This window comes from Bacillus rossius, chromosome 1, assembly GCF_032445375.1.
Source record: "Bacillus rossius redtenbacheri isolate Brsri chromosome 1, Brsri_v3, whole genome shotgun sequence".
Lineage (NCBI taxonomy): Eukaryota > Metazoa > Arthropoda > Insecta > Phasmatodea > Bacillidae > Bacillus > Bacillus rossius.
The window spans coordinates 125,424,127-125,445,840 of record NC_086330.1 but is presented as its reverse complement, the minus strand read 5'-3'; the positions used below and the strand labels follow the sequence as shown (position 1 = coordinate 125,445,840).

At 42.9% G+C, this 21,714-nt stretch overlaps 1 protein-coding gene across 1 annotated transcript in view; it reads right to left on the bottom strand.

The window, feature by feature from the left end:
• Positions 1-1,222: 1,222 nt before the first annotated feature.
• Positions 1,223-21,714, bottom strand: part of LOC134534814 (neural-cadherin-like) — a 200,582-nt gene continuing 180,090 nt past the window's right edge. The window contains exons 23-27 of the mRNA XM_063373458.1: positions 20,439-20,628; positions 10,269-10,510; positions 6,963-7,163; positions 4,204-4,362; positions 1,223-2,069 (exon numbers count right to left, since the gene is read on the bottom strand). Coding sequence (XP_063229528.1) covers positions 1,960-2,069; positions 4,204-4,362; positions 6,963-7,163; positions 10,269-10,510; positions 20,439-20,628 — 902 coding nt within the window. The 3' untranslated portion in view covers positions 1,223-1,959. The remainder of the gene's footprint in view (positions 2,070-4,203; positions 4,363-6,962; positions 7,164-10,268; positions 10,511-20,438; positions 20,629-21,714) is intronic.

The following is a 21,714-nucleotide window of genomic DNA, read 5'->3' as shown; positions in this document are numbered from 1 at the left end:
TCGCGCGAGTGGCGATCAATACGCTGGTGGCGGCGTATGTTCGGCGCAGCACCACGTTGCTCTCGGCCGACACTAGTGTGTTCGCTGCACACACGAGACTGCATGCACGTCCATAGGCCACGATGGCCTGTGCGAGCAGAGGCAGCAGTAGTGAGTGTCGTTAAGTATTTATATTAAAGTTAAATATTTGTGCTCAATCATGGTTGTGAAATTTTCATTTTTACACTATTTCGCTCAGCGTGGGCTCAAAATGATTGGACATCAGCCCTAAGACCTCAGAAATTATTACTTTACTGGTCGCTTTTGGTGATACCAATGATTTTACCATGTTATATAGCTCAGTGCCCCATACTGTGAAAAAAATTGCCTGTATTCCTTTATGTCATTAGCTCTGTTCGCCACAAAATAATACTGTAGACGCTAGGACATATGTCTTCCACGTATCTATTCCAGGCACAAGCTCGCCAAACGAACTAACAAAGCCGTTAAAAGTTATGAACTGCCCATAACCTCAATCCAACTACACTTTCAATTCCTCAACTAGTCACATCCCAGAATCGCGTAGGTACATTCGTTCCCCTCGTCGCCAATTCTATATTTCACCTTCCCTCGAATACACTATGTACTACCAAAACTCACATCATTCACTTCCACGTCCATAACAACTGCTCAGCTCACCACCTTGGCATGGGCTGGAGGAAGGAATGCCGAGTGTGAGAGATGCAAGGGACCTGAGAGACACCTAAAGGGGGTAGGATATTGAGTGAGGGGAGGACTCCTTGCCACTGGGTGAAAGACCAATTGCGAGTGTAACATATCAATCAATCAATGGCGAATATTAAATTTCTAACTGTTATACAGATAGTAGTTAATACATTATTTGGCACTTAGAAAACATATGGAAATTTTATTTCAAGATTTAAATTACGAAGACATGGCAGCAAAATATATTTTGCTTAGTAATTTTAAAAATTGGCAGACTAACTTATTTATGTAATTTTTTAAAACTTGTTTTCTAATTGAAAATTGATAAACATATTTTCTTGTAACCACAGAGTTAAAAGGGTCTTTATGCATAATAAGATTGGGAGGGAAGGTTGTTTTGATTTTTCTAATAGTCCTAGTTGAGTATTTTCTAAGTAATAAATTTAGGATTTTAAAAAAATAAGTAATAAGGGGTTCCCCCTGAAAAACTGTAAATAATTAAATTAAAAAAAAGAAATCACATATTTAAATTTTTTAATACAAAACTCAATATACATCACATCTGGCAAAAAAATAAATTTTTTAATGCACAATGTGCATTTAAATAAGATAATAACATGCATTAAAATTAAAACAATTTAACATACAATTTCACTTTTCAGTCACACTTTGAAATGTTACAATCAATTCAGAACTTCATTTAAAGCGATTTAACTTTACCTGACACTTTATGAAAAAAAAAACACATTAAATTAATTTACTGAAGAAACATTTCTTTGAGTATTTGATTACATAAAATATGTTTTTATTCCTTGATTTGTACTTGTGACCACATTAGCGCATAAATAAATAATAATTTTTTTTTAACATGGTCCATTTATTGAGGCAGGAAATCAATATATCTATGAAAATCACAAACATGCTTTCTGCACTTACATTCATTAAAACATGAAACATTTTTTTGCACTTACAGCGCATATAACAACAGCCTTAAAAACCTTATCACATTAAGTATAATCTAACATCATTTACGAAAGTTTTTCGAATGTCTTAAGCAGATACCACTATGTACAGAACGTTATATGTATCGTTTTATTAGACTCCATCAAAAAGTAAGGCATATCTTCTCGAACTACGTATGGGTTCCATCAGAACACGAAACATTCGAGAGATTCGTCGCTTCTGTTCCGCTGTGAGCGAGCTCCCTTCGCCGCGTCGTTACAAAAATCAGTGTGCACAGCCTGCGTTGATTCGTCACTGAGTTTCTTCGCTGGTTTCTTCGTCTCTATACATGCTCGAAAGCACGCTAAAGCGTGGGCCCCACGCATTCAGGTACTCAAAGTCTTGGTCATTCTCTTCAGTTTCTAAAGCAAGATATCCAAGAAAACAAATAAAATTTAAAACATGTACTATTTGAGTCATGAAATGCTAAAGAACAAATATTTTAATTTTATCCTGAGGGCTGGCTAATAACATTATGGTGATGAATATTTAACATCAATTATCTAATTAATACAAATTTAGCAATATGTTTCACATAAATATTCACTTACAAATTTTAAGATTTACCATTCTTATTATCTTTGAAAGATTTGTGCAATGGGAGTGCATGACTTGATATAAGTTTTTGGACATACGCCATTGCTAAGCACTTTTTTCTGTAGAAGAAAACTAAAAATTAAAAATAAATAAATAAATAAAAATACCCAAATGACAAAAATACACAAATTAAGCAAAACATTGCTGTTGTCAACAGGATATAAACACCACAAAATATTCCGTATCAGGAATATGGTCAACAAACAAAGAAAAACAAAGAAAAAGTACTAAGAGAACGAAAAAAAAAACCCACAAATCATGACGACACAAAAAAATTCAGCACAACGGATGAAACGAGACAAAAACACGACAAAACAAAAATATTAAAACTAGGTCTATTGTGTTTGTTTCGTCTTTTCGTTTTGTCGTGTTTTTGTCTTGTTTCATCCATTGTGCTGAATTTTTTTGGGTTCAATATTTTTGTGTTGTCATCATTTGTGGTTTTTTTTCGTTCTCTTAGAACTTTTTCTTTGTTTCTCTTTGTTTGTTGACCATATTCCTGATACGGAATATTTCGTGGTGTTTATATCCTGTTGACAACAGCAATTTTTTGCTTAATTTGTGTCTTTTTGTCTTTTGAGTATTTTTTTTATTTTTTATTTTTTTAGTTTTCTTCTACAGAAAAAGTGCTTAGCAATGGCGTATGTCCAAAAACTTACATCAAGTCATTTACCATTCTTGTTTTCTCTTTATGGAACATCTGAATGCAAGCTAGCATTAAGAGGTTTGTTTCAGATGGGCTATGTTTATGTGAAAGAAAATAAGTAATAAACAGTATCCAAATTGTGGAGGTGGAACATTTTAAGATACCATGCAGTGACCCACAAATTTTATGGTACACTATCGAAAGATATATATTAGTAGGTTTTGTGCTATTTCTGTTAGGTATTTATCAATAAAGCTTTATTTACATAAAATTATCTTAAAATAGGCTACATTTTATAATACTTATGTGAGTATTAGGAAAGTTGCTTCCTTTGAGTAATTTAATGGTATTACTCAAATAATGGTGATGAAGAACCTACTTATTAAAAAAGGCTAAATCAATGTACGTTTCATACTAGCTATATTTTTCACTTGTTTGTGTTAAAAATGATATCATGACTTTTAATACTTGATACAATAAACAGGATAGTCAGCACAAGATGAAATATGTTTTAATCTCTCTAAAAAAGTGTTGTATCTCAGTTACAGAAAAGGAAAAGTTAAAGTTATAACAACACAAGTCGTGTCATAGACTCAAGTTCCTAAAACCCCCAAGACTTTATTTATATAGTGGCTTTAAAACTACTTGGCGTCTCACCCTGTGCTCATCGATACATTCTAGGGATTGTAGTTGAGCACATGATCCTTACATCATGAGCAAGATACCGCAGTGAGCACGGTCACCAACCCTTACTTTATTTACTTGGATTTTTAATAAAATATTTTATAGAATCAGCAAATATATTTCACCTTTACCTAAGTTTCTCACAAAATGAGAATACTGCTCACCACAGTGAATTCATGATTAGTTTACATATTTGAATACCAAACGCATGTGGGATGCTCTTAAAAATTTATTTTGTGCAAATACAATTAAAAGAAAAGCTAAAGATTATATTTAATCTAGCTAGCATATATACTTCTGCTGTTAGATGTTTACATACGTAGGGTGGAATTAAAAAAAAAGCCCTAAAAGAACAAAAAATCTGCTTGGGAAGAATTAATTGTAGGTATCTGGAAAGCACAGGTAATCTGTTTACACTGCACACTCGTTGACGCTGTTTTCTCAGGACTATCGTATCGGTGTGTGCTAGGTTACGCTTTGTGCTTCTGCTTCACGCACACACAAGTTTTTTGAATGACCCAGCAGTTACGGATGGTGACTGGAGAGAGGACATGGCCTGTGTTTGTTACCTGTCGCCAGCGAAGATAAAGATCCCGACGTGCTACCGCCGCCTTCGAAAGCAAAATTCCGAAGGTCATCGAAAGGTGGCGCATTTTGATCACCATCGGCTGCTTTCCTGTATTGCTCGATAGCAGCTGAAATATTAATAATTCTTTCCAGTGGAATTTCTGAAAAAATAAAATAAATATAATAATTACTATTTGTAACTTAATATTATATTACAGCAATTAACGCAAATACTTTTCAAATTAATTTAACATATTAAAATTTCTTAATTTTTTTTTAAAAGGGTAGCATAAAAGGGGCTAGCGACATTACATTTTTTAAAGCAGCAATCGGAAAATTCTATTATTTGCTGTTAATGGTTTAAAAGAAACCTTTTTTGTTTGTTTGTTTTAAAAACTTGGAATTTAAACATATTGTATCACATTTCACGTGCCAGGCAGGTCATCTCCTTATGTTTTATTTGGACTGCAGAATTAATAACATTTGTTACATTTGTGACAGTAAAGTGTACAAATGATTTTGATGTTCATACTAACTTATCATTAAGATGGGAAACTGATATTTCAATACCAGAGCATTAGGATTTTAAAACAGATGAAAGGCAAGCCCGTAGGTGAAGAGATGTCTTGTTTTTTTTTGCCCGTTACGCCGCCCCATTTACATTATTGAGTCAATTTTGATATCACAGAATTTTGAACAGGATTATGGTTTCCAATGAAAAGGAAAGGTGCAGCCTGAAGACTTGAAGGTCCGCTATGCCTTTGTATCTAGAGGGATCGTGGTAGCCGTGAACGCTACTGTGTCATGCTCGTGCACAGTAGAGGGCTTGATCCCAACCCTGGCATCGCACAAATTCGTGAGCACCGAGTTGTCACCAAAGTGGTATTTTAACATTTGAATACGAGGATTGTAAATAAAGTAATGGCAACATACCTGGAAAAGAGACTTTAATGTATGTATAATAGAATTAACATTAATTACACCCCTTCAATATAATCACCAGCACAGTCTTGCCAGATGTCAGGAAGCCGCAGGACACTGTTGGCAAGGCGTTGTTTGTTGATGTCAGTGACGGAGCGTCCTACTGCTCGGATCGCAGATGGCACGTCAGGAAATCGGATGCCTCGAAGGGGTTATTTCATCTTAGGAAAGAGGCCGTAGTCACAAGGACTAATCACAGGTGAGAACAGAGGGTGTTCCAACACCTCCCAAGACGACCGTCGCTACAGATCATTTATAGCTTGTGCTACATGACAACGAGTACTCTCATGCAACACGATATGGAGATTGTCCCGTAATAAATGTGGAAGTTTGCGCCCTATAGCCGGACGCAGATGGTGCTGTAGAAATCGGCGATAGTAGACTGCATTGACAGTTTCTCCTTGAGGCACAGCATGTGTAAGAATGACACCCTCGTAGTCATATGCCACAATCAGCAATGCCTTCAACCGACTGGGTTCCTGACGAAAACATCTGTGGACGTGGAGAACCTGGGTGACGCCATTCATTGGATTGACGCTTTAATTCAGGCTGGTAGGCTCGAGCCCACATCTCATCAATGGCAACAATAAGCTGCAGAAATGCTTCTCCGTCGTTGCGGTGTCTGTCTAGGTAGCTACCCGCCAGTGCATAACGGTGCCATTTATGTACGTCAATGAGTCGATGTGGAACCCAGCGGGACGCAATTTTCCTCATATTTAGTCTTTCCTTCAGCATGTGCCACACCGTTGGATGACTGAACAAACTTCAGCGGATATTTCCCGGACAGTCCATCGACGGTTAATGGAATGGAGACCATTCACGATGTCAAGTGATGTTGAGGAATGGATGACCAACCTGTGAGGTGCAAATCCACAGGCTCAGCCCAACCAGCACGAAACGCTTTGACCCGTAGTGCAACCGTCCTATCTGGTAACGCATTCACGCCACAGGCTTCAGAAAATACTTTATAACATTGCGATGCATTTTTGCCAAGGAAAACATCCATTTTAATCCACAACCGCTGATCAATTTTTGTAAACATGCTTCAGAGCGGTAGAAACGACACTGTCCACTTCAATTCCACGCAGCAAATACCTCCCTCTACTTGACCGACGTTTGTATGTACTCTACACTTCGTCAACAGCGCCAACTCACTCCTCCGATATCCCGTTTACGTAGGCAAGATGTTCAGCGACTTTCTAGGCTACATTGCCACTACTTTATTTACAAGCCTCGTATTTTAATAATATAACATAAAGCTTACCTAAAGCGATTTTTACAATAATATTAGCTAATACCGACAAAATATAAAATATGGCGGCCGGCGATGGTAGTCCGCCTTGCAGGGGACAATAGAACAACCAGTAAACCATCGGGCAGGAATGCAGATGTAGGAGATGAATAGATATGACCATTATGGCCGACGAGTTCCCATCGAGTGACGGACACGCCTGATCATGGCCGCTCAAGTTTTTTGAAATATGTCTGATTATAAATAGCCTTTAAGAGTCATTACCCTTGGCTATACAAGTTGCATGTTTTAGTTTAATTTTTTACGTGATTGGGCAGATACTTTTAGGTACGAAAACTTTGGTATCGTTAGTAGTATATAGACATGCAGGAAACCGTCATATTTAATATACTCTCATGAAAATACCAGATTATGGCTTAGAGGTGAAGAGCAACTGTTTGAAAAAAAAATATTTAAATTATTTTAGTGTGCAACCGTAAGCTAATCCCATCATTTAGGTAATGCAATATATAACTTTTCTCTACTAACGCTGTTCTTTGGATGATCCTTCTGCCACAGCGCCTTCGACTGGTATCTGCAGTGGCTTTATGTCAAAGGCCATCATGTCGTCCTCCCCTCCCCCTTCATCATCGTAGCTGATGATGTTTTCTCTAACATCCTCCTCTGTCTTGGGGTACTTAGCTCGCGACTGTCTTCGTCGGTTGTATAGCACAAAAACAAACACCAGGACTGAAACAAAACATGAACGAGAATTGCTGCATCAGTCTTGCAAACATAGACAAGCACAGGCACACAGTGAAACTGCATTCAGAAACCTTTATACTACAGACAACAAGATTTTGCTCACAAGATAACCAATATAGAGTGAATTAAGGGCACACCATTTAACACCGTCAATCCAAAACATTTTTATATTCTGCCACGAATTTCTCAAAAGAGAGGAAGGAGGGGATGCAAATATGACGTAACAATAGTATTTAAGTCTCTGATGTTGAGTGAGCGTCATTCAGCTAGACTATGTTGTCTACATTTTGTACAGAGCGACAATTATATGCTTGTGATTTCGGCGAGACACAGACCCAGGATTTCGGTTTATGAGCTTAAATTGAAGTATTTTTGAAATCGGTCATTTAATTTCTTGGTTTTAATTTCAGTCATTTAAAGAAAAGTGTTTGAATTGATGTGATCTAAGCTTAAACAAACAAAATGCATAATTTAATTTAAAGACGGTAGCCGTTGCAGTGGATTTAAGGACCTTGCAAAAACAAAAGCACGAAGAATATTTTAAATTGAACAGTTTCAGATCAATTAAAAAAAAATCAAGTATACATATTTTAATATGCTGGCCACTAAGCTATAACAAAAATGCATAAACAATTTTTTAAAATTTAAATATGTAGGTACATATTACAGTTTTTTGTGAAAACGTCTTTGTCTAAGGTGAAGTTCATTGGTGTATTTCAAGAAAGCAATCTTACAAATAAATATATGAATGCATAAATTAAGGCATAACGTCTTGTCGGCATAGGAGGAATTTTAAAATGGTGCATCGATAACTCACAGGTGGGGAAACTAGAATACCACGAGAAAAAACCCCGGCTAATGAGAACGTCCGCCATGCCCATTTGCGAAATGCTCTGATTTTTTATTTCTTTATTTTAGAGGGTACATTTTTATTTAATAAAATACACAAATTGTGTTAAACGATTATTTCATCAAAAGCTGCATGACACCACTAAGGTTCAGTATTCGAGACCATGATTTGTAAATATTCCAAGGCCAATCTCTGACTTCTTTCATATCATTTTTTGCAACTGCAACCTTTCTTTGAATGCTAGCCCCTCCCGAGAAGTATTCTCGGAGCCGCCAGTGCCACACCATGCACCACAGCCTTAATAAAACCTCCCGAGAAAGTTTGTGTTTATACAATGAAACCTCTTCAGGAAACCCGACTTAAGACAATTTCCTGCATAGTAAGTTAACAATTTTTTACATTGAACCAATAATACATATAATTCTACAATTTTAATACAATTTCCCTGTTAATAAGTCTAAATTTTAGGTCCCTTGAGAAACTTAAACATGGATTTACTGTATTATATGATTATTCAAGAAATAATGAAATTTATGATACTTTAACTAATTAACTTCAAATTCATTCCAGATTTTTTTCCGTAGTAAAGATTCAGTATGTAAAAAAAATCATACATAATGTAGGATATTATAAAAAACTGCTAAATATAATCAGCAAATTTCTTCTTAGGCTAAGTAAAATATTTTGTGTTAGCTACAGATTGAAATGTATAATTTGAATATCAGCAAAAACTCAGGACAAAATTTAAAGAGAGAAACTATTTAGAAATTTACTGTACAATTTATTATAAGTGAATGAAGTGCTATACTCACATATAAATCAATTTTTACTCAAACACTTACAGTATTATGCTTGCACACCATAGAACTTAAACCATAGAAAAGAGAGGGAGGGATAGAAAGGCCACTCTCTGAATAACAGCTAGAACGCTATTTGCAGCGCTGTTGTGGCCGTGCACAGTACTAACCGTATAAACATTGGTGAAAGAATGACCTAAATAGCTATTTATGCTAAAACCACCTATGTCACAAGCTAGCATTACTATTGAAGTTTGCCATCTCATTTACAGCATTAAGAGGGTGGAGAGTTTTCAGCTTCTCGACGTTTATTCTCTGTATCCATTCATTGTATAATGTTACTTCGTAAACTGGGAAGTGGTGTCTAACAGCAAATTTATCATCGCGACCAGGCACACAGCATTTTCGTACACGTGGCGGCATTGTATTTTACTTAATATGTAACTTTATACTCAATTTAACAATCTTACCTCAATTAAAATATGACCACTAAATAATTGAATAAATAAACGCCAGATATTTTCCAGTTTCCACCTACGAAGCAATAAGCAAGTAGCACGCAAATAACCTAAAGTCCTAAACAAAAATACGAAAGAAAAATTGCAGCCATTATAAATGAGCTTTGGCAACGAATCGTAAACAAACATTGAGCAGTGAGCACACTAGCGCTCTTACGGCCGTGCACACAAACAAAACGTTGTTCAAGCATCTCTCTAATGAGTGCACATCCCGTGACTTAAACATTCCCATGTCATAGAGGAGTTGCAAACAGTATGAAGCAAGAACAAAATAAACAGTTGTGTGAGGTGTTGGCACTCCGCAATAAATAACTAATTAGAAAAAATACGGATGCGCCAATAAAATCAGCAAATTTTAAATACCCTATAAACATTAGTATGTGAAAGATTTGATAATCAAGAAAAAAATGATTAAAATATTTCATGGAAGGGAAATTCAGAAATTCAATCAAAAGCACCAGTGTGGCTGACAAGGACTACAAAATGTATCTCTACAGATGCAATAAAACACGTTTGTATTTGCCACCGGCTTCAATGCCCTGGAAATATTTGTTTAGCACGTCTGGGAACATTTTTGACACAAAAATAAATAGTTTTATTCCTTAACTTGTAAATGTATGTTTTTTTTGAATTAAATAATTAATTGGATTGAATGTTTATTTCTTAACTAAATTTTCTAAGTTTACGCACATATTCCTGACTTCTGAGATCTAGATTCGGATTCGAATATAAGATTCAGATTTGAGAAAAAGTGGATTCGACTTATCTTTAGAAAATTATGGATTAGAACTACGTATGAAAATCAAGATGTCCATCATAAAAAACATTACTGAAAATGTATAATACAGCGATTAATTTGGGATGCCAAACACCGGTTTGTAAACACGGAGGGGTGTGAAGGGAGGCGAAGCGGGCGAGGGCTCACCGGCGATGACGAGCAGGCAGAGCAAGATGGCGGCCAGGAAGCCCACGCCGAGCCGCAGCGAGCGGGCGTCGCGCGCCGCCTCGCAATTGCCGCCCCAGAAGCGCTGCGGGCAGAGGCAGCGGTACCCGGGCGGCGGGCTCTGGTTGACGCAGACGCCGCCGTTCAGGCACGGCTTGTCCAGGCACTCGTTGCGGTCCACGCACCCCTTCCCGTCGGCGGCCATCACGTGCCCCTCCGCGCACCTGCGAGCCCAGGCACCGGCCCCCTCCAGCTCTGTCGGCAACCACGGCCTCTTCAGTTCTGTTGTGGCCACAGTCATGCTTATGAGTTTATTTTTAAAAACAATTTGACTGGGGAGTTTTAAAAAGTTGTACACAAATTAATCGGACTCAGTTTCGCTCGAAAGTCGTGAATGGCAACTGATCGTTATTGGTAAAGTGGAAGGCTTTCAGATTACCTCACGATTGTGCAAACTACGACTGCTATTAAATCATTGAGGTTTTGTTAACATAAGGTAGATTTAAAAGTTATTTTTCTTTAATTCCAAGTAAACTTTACTGAAATAAGAGTTTAACTTATAAAACAATTCGTATACAATTTTTAATTTCTCGCACCTTTGACTATTTATATATTTTTCAGTTGTTTCATAATTTTATTCACTGTTTAATAGGCAGTATAAATAATTGATTCGAGTTAGTTAAAATATGGTACTGAAATATCAGTACACCCCAATTTAAAAACTTTTGAAATATAATTCAGGAAGAATGACACCCTTTCAATTAAAACCATAAATAATACAATTTATTGTCCTCTATACACTATCTCTCCATATATCTCTATCTCTCTATGCAACACTGTCCCAATCTCTATATCAATATCTTTACCTCTCCTATGTATATTAAATATATATTTCTCTATCTTTATATCTATCTATCCCTATCCCTATCTCTCTCTAATATATATGTTGGTTTGTTTTGCAGTCTCTTTTGAACCTTTTAACTCCCGGGGCGCCCTTGCATGTTATACTTGCGGGAAACAGTGTCGCAGATGGCTGTTCTGCTCGAGGGAGTAAGATGCTCTCAGGTCAGACAGGTTATACCCTGGATGCTTCTCCTCTCGAGGAACAGTTGCGAGGGCAAGTCGTCTGCCAGGTGTTTGCGTGTTATCGTCTACTTCTGCGTTGTTCGTTATGTTCAATGTGTTATGATATTTAGAACAATGAATAATTTATTTGCCACGTTATATATAACAATGTTTGAGAATTAAAATATGATTCTATTTCAATAAAATATTTATATTAATGTGTATTTATTTTATTACTACAGGTTATGTAAAGCATGTCCTTATTTATGATTGCAAGTTTCATTAAGCTCTTATCTCTTGTAGAATGATATAACATTTTGCGAAAGCAGTTCCACCTTCAAATGAATCTTTATTCGCCATCGTATTAAGTTTTTAAGACACCTGCTTTTGTGAAGGTAAAAAAAAATATAGTCATTCTATTGACGTACATGAGAGTTACCAGCTCTAACTGACCGAAGTTCATTTGCTACTAACTCTACAACTCCTAGGGAGCAAAAGTAACAGTAGTAAAACAAACCTTCTATCTCTAACGTTCTTGCTGTGGACAAGGTATTAAGCCATAATTACCGTCACCCGAGGTCTCGGGTTCGGGACCCGGGATGAGCCCAGTGATTGCTGGCGGAGATTATTTAGTTCTCTTCTTTATGAGGGGGCGCCAGGCTAGCCATTGTGATTGCGTGGGTCGTCGGCCCCAGCGTGGATCACTGGACTCGCGGCGATTATTAAGTTATTAACCTTACAAGAGCTTCCAAATAAAGCTGGTTCAGGCACACGGTTCTTACACAGTAAATATGAGTCTTCTCCTACATAAGTTACATGTTTGTTGTGGCAGCTACAACACTAGGGTGGATGTCACCACACACAATTATCGTCTGTCGCCATTAACGTGCGCTGTCGAGCGCAATCGCAAATGTTGTCGTCCTTATCAAGATGCACAGTTATGTTCTTTACCGCGTGACAGAGCGTCCGCCCTAGGCCGCGTCCTGTTGGCTAATGCCTCGCGGCAGCTTCGCGAACATCCTCCGTGCCGCGCGAGGGGTGCGTTCAGCCAGCGGGATTAGTTGGTATGGCTGTCTCATCCTCTCTGGCCCGCTTGGTGGTGTGGATACCTTCGGGGCATTGCGGTCCATTACATAGTGTGCCGGAAATGAGGCATTTCGGCATGTTTGTTTAATTTTTTCATAATTTTTAAATTATTTTTGGAAATAATTTTATTTTCCATATAAATTGGTTACATAAGGGTGTAGTTTTTTTTAAGTTGACTACCGCGACTCACTCCTGGTCGACCTTAGTGCGTGCAAACTCCGACAGAGGGAAATCTTTTACGATAGTTCACTTCGGGCCGGACGACGAGAGTTGCCGAAGGTTTCTGACGCCCCTCCACCACCTAGGACGAATTCCTTGTTTTAATTAGCGATGCGGCGCGGATGTGAGGGGACTCTTGCTCTGCACCATGGAATGACCGCGTCGGTAGTCAGCTGATCGCGTTTCGGGCTCCGTCCAGTTAAATCAAAGCTGACGCCGAGCAGCAGTACTAAGATGTTTTCTGATCAGAAAAGGGATGTTTCCCTATTTACCTTTTGGTTTTTTATTTTAGTCATCTCAGCATAGCCTCTACGTAGTAATCCAAGTTTCTCCGCGAACCAAATTTCTTGGCTGGTGCCGCATATTTTTTTCTTTTAACCGCGATGTCGGCCGCGCATCGCCCTCCATCTTCCTACCAGGCAACATGGCTGTGCCTAACAACTACTACCCTGTTTTGGTAAGTTCTCTCTTCGGTCCTTTGAACTTTGTCTCTTTTGCGGTCGTTTTCTGACCCGACCTTGTTCTGTCTGTGGTGCAGATCTGATTTTTTTTGTATTGGTCTGTCCACAGACATGGTCTTAGTCCCCCCCCCCCCCCCCCCCACCAAAGAGAAAGAAACCATCATGGGGAACTAAGCAAGCTCGGCGACCTCCAATTTTGAATTGGTGGTTTCGCCAGTGGAAGCCCTCACTCCCGGCCTTTTCACCATCAGCTACGAACCGGCAGAAAATATTCAGTTCGTGAGAGCAAGTGCCAGTGAAAGTTACTTTTGTTAGTTTCCAAATGTAATTTCAGATATCAGATTCGAACCAGTTTAACAGTTTTCGTCTCTTCAGCCATCTCGAAATTGTATATGTGAAATGATTATAATTAACCAATGATAAGCTAATATGGTGATTACAGATTATTGTAAAATGTTAAAACTTTACGGTTTATTTAAGAATGATGGGTTGTAAAAATAATTTTCTATTCGCGGCCCGGGTCGGCAAATGATTAGGTAAACTGAGCTCTTTTAAATAATGGTTAAATGATAGAAGTGTTTTCTCGTTATAGCTTGTAACAGAAAATCTTGAAAACAAACTTTGATCTTAAATAAAAGGATGCCTATAAACGTAACTGTTTGTTTTTATTACTTAAGGATTAAGGCAATAACGATCCACACTATGCTCCCAGGTCTTGATAGGGAGTTTACAAATTTTTGTTGGACCCACCCCGTGTCCGCCTCTGATGTTTAAACTTTGTTCTTAATTATTCTTTTCTGCCCGCCACTTCCAAGGCCTGTTTTGTCGACATCTTGTCAATATTAATAACAAGGACACGAGGGGCATTTCAATAGTCCAGCAGTCGCATCGGGCAGCAGCATTTTCGCTTGGGTCTACCTACCCCCTGCTCATCTGGCTTGTCCACTCGGACATGAAACGTTGCGTCAGCGAGTGTCGCCGGGTGACCCCATCCTCCTCGCGTTAGTGTTAGACTCGATTTGGCTTCTGGTTCGTCCGGTTCCGTCACACAGAGAACCGTTTCAGGTGGTTGATCATCCTGTTCCTGGAGTTCCCCTGTCACCATTTCTGTTATCGTGAGATGGGAGGGGTGGGCCCTGCATTTCCAGCTCGAGTCTTCCTCCCATCTTGGCGAGGGGTCTTCACCGATCTTTCCCTCTCCTTGCTTCGCGATCTCCGTGGCTGGTATTTCGTCATCGGATATTGGCTCTTCAGCGATGTCGCTGTTCCCCTTTTCGTCTGAAGGACGGTAGCTCTGTTAGCCGTAGGTCATCCCGGTGTATATTACGGATTCGTCGGCCCCCCAGGTTCACCAGGTAGGAAGTGGCCCCCAGACGACATTGGACCATATATGGACCTCCCCATCGTGGCGCGAATCCAGCGCAGTAATTGCGCGGCACTGCCGACAAGGGGTGGACTCGCGCGAACACGCGACTGCCGGCTCGTAATGGGTACGGAGGTCGTGTGGTCTGGGGGGTTATCTCCTGCACATAGCTGGTTTGTCACTGTTGTGCGACTGCGTGTTCGCTTTCGCGCCGCTGGTTGCGCTCCTCTGCCCCTTCTCCTGAATGGGGTATGGCATGGGTAGCCCACTCGCCAGGCAGGGGGAGATTATGACACTGGACCATTTCTGCCGGGATCATTCCATTGGCAGCGTTCACGCGACATTGGACACAGAATAGTGCATCAGAAATATGGCATACCCACTGGGTGTGGTCGTCATCGAGTCGTAGTCGCAGCTGTACCTTCAGCTCCTGGTTCCTGCGCTCGGTGGGGTTCGCCCTTGGGTGGTAGGTGGGTGTGATGTGGTGGACGACGTGCATCGTCCTACACAGGTTCTTCCATTGGGCTCCCAGGAACTGGCTACCATTGTCTGTGAGGGCGGATTCTAGATAGCCCCACTGAGGCAGAAACTAGTGGGTTAGGATGTCTATGATAGTCGATGCTAGCACGTTTCTACAGGGGTATGGTTCCATCCACCTGGTAAACACGTATGTTACGACTACCAGGAAGCGCTTGCCCTGTGGCGAACGCGGGTACGGCCCCATGATGTCGAGAGCGATAGTCTGGAACGGGTTGGTTGGTCGCCACGTCGGTTTTTGTGCAGCTGGCAGGTTTCACACTCCCAGACGTACTCGCGGACATCCCGGGCTGCCCCTGGCCAAAGGTAGTGTTGACTGACTGTTTTACGGGTCTGATCGGTACCCGGGTGCCCCATGAGGTCGTGGTCATGATAGAAGCGTAGCACTGCTTCGCAGGCCTCGGGGGGCACATAGGTCTTCCAGCTGGTCTCTTCCCCGGGTGGCTATTTCATAAGTCTCCCATCCAGATTCTGCCATGTCACACACCCTTCGCCCTCCGCCTGGCCTAGGCGCCTCGCGGCATCGGGGAACAGCTGTTTCGCCACGAGCATGCGGCGGTCCACGTCGGCTGCCGTGTTCGGGGGTGTGTCCGCTTCGCCTATGCCCGCGGTGATGCGAGCGCATGCTGGGCCAGGCCAGGCCCGGTGCGTGTGCCTGGGTGGTGGTGGTGGGGGGTGGGGTATGATGTCTCCCATTCTTCTGTGTCGAGTGCCTCATCTCGAGCATCCGGCTCATGTGACAGCAGATCGGGCAATTGATTTTTGACCCCGGTACGTGCTCGACTCTGAAGTCAAATGATTGGAGGAGCAATGCCCTGCGAATCAATTTGCCTTTTTGTCCCTGCATGGTATGTAGCCAAGTCAAACACCGATTGTCTGTTCGGAGGGTGAATTGTCTGCCTTCGAGGTGGGGCCGGTACTTCTTCACTGTCCAGACTACCGCTAGGCACTCTTGTTCATTACTGTGGTATCGTCTCTCGGCTGGTCCGAATTATGAGCTGGCGTAGTCGATCACTTGTCTGTCTCCTTGCGCGTCCACATGGAATAGCACTGCACCCACTCCCAGTGTGCTCACATCTGTTTGTAAGAAACGGGGGCACTCGGGATCCACCCGGGTCAATGAGTGGCATTGGGTGAATGCAAGTTTAACTTGATCGAATGCCTGTTGCACCAAAGGGCCCAAGTGGTAGCATTCTTGAGGCGAGAGCCAGTCTGTGAGGGGCGAGATGATTGGAGAAAAGTCCGGGATATAGCTGTGCAGCCAGTTTATTAAGCCTATGAATCTTTGCAGTTGTTTTCGCGTTCGGGGAGCTTCGGCTTCTGCGATCTTCTGCAGGTGGCCTAACTGGGGACGATTCCCACTCTCGCTGACGATGTGACCGAGAAAGTCTACCTCACCAGCCCCGATGTGGCACTTTGCAGGGTTTGCCATAAGATGGTGGGTGGCCAATCGCTCCATCACTAGGGCCAGGTGATGGCAGTGGTCCTCACACATTTCCGAAAAAACGATTACATCGTCGAGGTAGGCTATCGTAAACTGCCCTATGTAGCCTTCTAGGACCCTGTCCATCATGGCCTGGAAGGTGGCCGGGGCGCACTGTAGACCAAAAGGCATCGCTCGGAACTGAAAGTGCCTGCCATCAGGCATGGTGAACGCTGTCTTTTCCTTATATTTCCGTCTGATTGGCACCTGTCAGTAACTGGACTTTAGGTCCAGGGTGCTAAACACTCGTGCCCTACCCAGCCCGGCTATGGCCACCTCGGCACAAATATGCGGGGGGGTGGGGAACTGATGGTTACTGCATTCAGTGGCTGGAAATCAGAGCAGAACCGGAGGGACCCGTCCATTTTTAGGCTAGTACTATACCGGCATTTTAGTGACTATTCGAGGGCTCTATGATGCCATTCTGCAGTATTTCTGTGACTTGTACACAGATTACTCGGTGTTCGCGAAAACAATACCCGCGTGGGGGGTCGTACACTGGTTGGTCTGTGGTGGTAGGGATAGAGTGTTTGGCCACTGTAGTGTGCCTCAGTGGGTCGGCCACGGCGAACACGTCCTGTCGCTCGCGAAGGGCCCTGTTTACCCGGTCTTGGAACTCTGGGGGAACATTGTGCCGGAGGTCGGTCAATGTCAATACTTCGCCAGTTGGTGCAGGCACTCGTCCCATGGCAAACACTGTGAGTCGTTCTGTCAGGCCAACGTGGACAGGGGTGGCTACCTTCTCCAGCACTGAATCGGGCTCCGCCAGCCACGGTTGTCCCAACATGAGCTCCTCGTGTAATTCTTTTACAACCACAGCAGTGACATTAGTAACGAATTCCCGCAAGCTCACCTTGACATCTGCGTATCCGATCATCTGGCCAGCATGGGTGGTGGTGGCCAGGTGCAGCTCGCCAGAGTGTGGGTGTAGTGCTCCGAATGGCACCAGGGAGGGGTGGACGAACACGTGGCTCGCCCCGTGTCAACCAGGGCAGTTGTGGGTCGGTTGTTCACTTACACTGGGATGCGGAGTAAGTTGTCCGTGGTTCGACCGATCTGTCCCAATATCGGTGGCTGGTAACTTCCTGTTGGCACGAGGAAGGGGGTTTTACTCCCGCCTCCCCTGCGATCCGTTTCCCGAAGGCGGCTGTTGTGGTTGTGGTTGCTGTTGCGGTGGTTGCGTGGTTCCAGCCTGTGGGTAGGCTGGTGTCCGCGGGCATTCACTATGCCAGTGGTGTGTTCCTTGAGGGCAACCTTGATGGCAGGGAGGGAGGCGATTGAAGTATGCTGTCCCTGGTGGTGGGAACCCTGACACGTTGGGCCACCGGTGGTGGCGGTGCCTCGTCAATTGCCGGGGTGCGTCGTGTTTGTAAAGATAGCGGGGCTTGCAGGGCGGGTTGTCTCCAGCTGCTGGGTGGTCCCTGGTCTCCCCTGTGTGCTTCCGGTGGTTGTCGGCGCCAGACCTTTTGAAGGTTGCGTTCAGTCGCTACCGCCTGCTGGACATAGTCCTCAACTGTCGGTGTGTGGCAGACTCATAGGAAGGGCTGTAACTCATCCCGTAGTAACATGGTGACTGTGGGTAGTGCATTGATGGGATCAATATTCGGTGAAATTTGTCTGAACAGTTGCAGTTTGCTCGCATAATGAAGTTCTCGACCGGTTCTCCATCTCTCCGTGTGGAGCCGTAAAACTGTGACACACACTGTACTATAGGTGCTCCAGTGTTGAACCGGCGCTTGAACGGCTCTTTGAACTCCTTTCACGTGATGTCGAACCTTCCCAACAGGTTCCACCAGTTACGGGCGGTACCACACAGTTGTTCGCTGGTACTCTCCGCCCACTCATCCTGTGGTAACCCGCAGCGCGCCAGTCGAGTTTCACACTGTTGCAAGTATGCCTCTGGGTCCTCGTGTGGGGCTCTGCTAAACTCTGGTAGTGTTAGCCCGCTCATCAGGGGTCGGGGTGGGGTTGTCCAGCCTAGCTAGGCTGAGGTCGGCAGCTCCATGTGCACCGTCCTCTCCATGACATGGCCGGCGGGGTTGGGGGTTGCATCTAATTTGCTGTTCGTCTGCATTCCAGTTTAGCGCTTAATGGTGTTCATGGGCTGCGGTTTTGTTTTGGGTTGTAGGGGCCGTGTTAGTTCAGTTCCTAAATTTTCTCTCCAGATGTCATCCCAGTTAATCTTCCATTGTTGTGTTACTGGTTCGCTTTTACCTTGCACGAGGCTTGACTTTGGTGGGCATGTGCATGTGTTCCGACACTGCGAGGGGCCCGTCAGTTTATCGACGTTTTGTGGTCTGAAACATTGCGGACACACCAACAGTATCTTCGGTGGCCGCATTCTGTATATTTACGAGGTGGATTAGGTTGCGCGCAGCTGCTTCGCTGACGCGCGCAGTTGTTCACTCGCCGAGTCGCGGCCGCGTGGGTGATATGCAGGAAGGGGGGAGGATGGTGATGCGCGAAGGAGTGTTGGCTGAAACAGGCAAGGGGGGGAGGGTATTCCGAAGCAGGGAAGAGAGAGGAAGCGCGTGTGGGTAGGAGAGTGTGCGTGCCGAAGCGGAAGCACGTGTATTAGGGAGGGGATGAGTGAAGATGGTGGTAGGGGGTTGCGAAACAACAGAGAATAATAAAACGAGAGGAGCCACATTAGGGAGAGGGGAGGGAGTCCTTTGTCGCCTCACTCCGTCGTCGCTTAGTCTGGCCACGATTCCCTAGCACGTCCAAAATGGCCTTTTTTTTGGCCATTTTGCGCTTAATTTCCATTAATTTGCTTGATTAGGTAATTGCATTTTTGCCACACGCAGGGGCGCCATTTGCCGTCACCCGAGGTTCGGGTTCGGGACCCGGGATGAGCCCAGTGGTTGCTGGTGGAGATTATTTAGTTCTCTTCTTTATGAGGGGGCGCCAGGCTAGCCATTGTGATTGCGTGGGTCGTCGGCCCCAGCGTGGATCACTGGACTCGCGGCGATTATTAAGTTATTAACCTTACAAGAGCTTCCAAATAAAGCTGGTTCAGGCACACGGTTCTTACACAGTAAATATGAGTCTTCTCCTACATAAGTTACATGTTTGTTGTGGCAGCTACAACACTAGGGTGGATGTCACCACACACAATTATCGTCTGTCGCCATTAACGTGCGCTGTCGAGCGCAATCGCAAATGTTGTCGTCCTTATCAAGATGCACAGTTATGTTCTTTACCGCGTGACAGAGCGTCCGCCCTAGGCCGCGTCCTGTTGGCTACTGCCTCGCGGCAGCTTCGCGAACATCCTCCGTGCCGCGCGAGGGGTGCGTTCCGCCAGCGGGATTCAGTGCTGACAGGGTGGGGACCAGGCTTTACCGCCGCAGGAGGTACGATGTCATAATGAACACGAAAAATATTAGGATATTTGTGTGGATTTGATTTGATTCAGATTGATTGGCGCAGGGGCGACTCCGGAATTATTTTTGTGTAGGCTGTACCGAAGGGGCATATGCACAGTTTTGGTAGTCCCGGGGGGGGGGGGTGGGGGGTGGGGTGTTCTGGTCACCATATCAGAGGGTGGTCCGGGGAATTTTTAAATTTCAGGTGCAATATTTTAAGTTTTGTGGCTTTCTGAGGGTAATATATTTCTCTCTGAAGTCCAATATGTATAATATATTAATCATAAGAGTTATTATAAACGTATGAGCATATGCCTACATAACACACTTGAATACCTATAAAGGTATTAGGATTAAACTTGTGTTTATATAAGTTGAATATTACAACACAACTCGTACGTTTACGTAAAATGTTACAAATCAGCAGGCGAATGTATAGTTTGAGTTCATTGCCAACTGCTTTTTTCAAAATAAACCTAATGTTTAGTATGAATAGTGTATGTTTATAATAAGTTTAGTTTCCGGCTGTGGACTGTGAAGGCCCTCCTGGCCACGGCGGGCGGGCGCACTCACGCGCACTCGTGCTGGTTCCACAGGTCGCGGCACTGGAAGGGCTCGGGGCAAGCCACGCCGTCGCACGGGCGGCTGGACGCACAGCCGCGCTCCAGGTGGCGCGCCGTGGTCGCCTGGCCCCACTGCGTGCCGTTGGCGGCGGGCGGCAGCGGCAGGGGCTTGCCGTCGAGCCGCACGTCGTCCAGGCAGCCTGTGGCACACAGCGCCCCGCTCCCTCAGTGCCAAACTCACCCTATGATTTCTTTCTCAAAAACCTCATCGGTTCCACTAAACAGAATCAATTTTTAATCTTATCATTTTGACTTAAAAGGTTAAAAAAAAAAAAAAAATATGGAGATAGGTAATGTTGTATCCGCACCATCGATCTTTACAATGTTTCAGTACGGTAACATTACATTTTTTAAACAGGTTATATTTTAAATCTTAAATAGTTATCTTTCCAGTTTTAAAATTGATTACTTTTATTTTAAAATGAAATAAAAAAACATTCGTTTATTTATTTAACAATTTAATAATCTCAATTGTTTATTGAACTTCAATGACCGGTTAAAACAGAATGGAGAATTAAGTAGCAAGAAAAGTAGACCAATCTTTAAACACAAATTTTCAGAAAAAAAAAATACGAACAGCAAGATAAAAAGGTATAAATTTTACTAATTAATTTTTTTAAAAATGTTTTTTGACTATGTGGTCATTAGAGACTGATAAAATAAACCCAATAGAAAGGAGATCACCATGGCCCAGGGGCGTAGGAACCGGGGGGGACAGTGGGGACGTATCCCCCTGAACGTTTTGGGTGGAGGGGACTGTCCCCCCCAACTTTCTAGACCGTGATATTTTTATTTTATAATATTATTCTGCCCAACTTTATTTGTAATTTCTTCACTCATCAAATTTTATTTTAAGGAAACAATAATAATTTTAACATCGATGTATCCAATGGTTGGATACAAAAACTGCTTAAAAAGTGCTATTTTGCACTTTTAAAATCAAAATTTTCCGGTGGAGGACCCCCGGAACCCCCGTCTTTGTAAGAGGGGAATGGGTTAACATGACATCCAAATCATTATTTGTCCCCCCAACTTTATGAACACAGCTACGCCAATGCCATGGCCTTTAGTAAGAAACCATCATATCATTTTCGTGGAGTGATTTCAATAATCAGGATGACTGGATTGGGATTCATACCAGTTACACCTGAACGTGAGTTCAAAGTTTTGCTATTGTATCACTTCGCTTGGTGCAGTTGTCTCAGTGATTTCACTGCGCTAGTAAA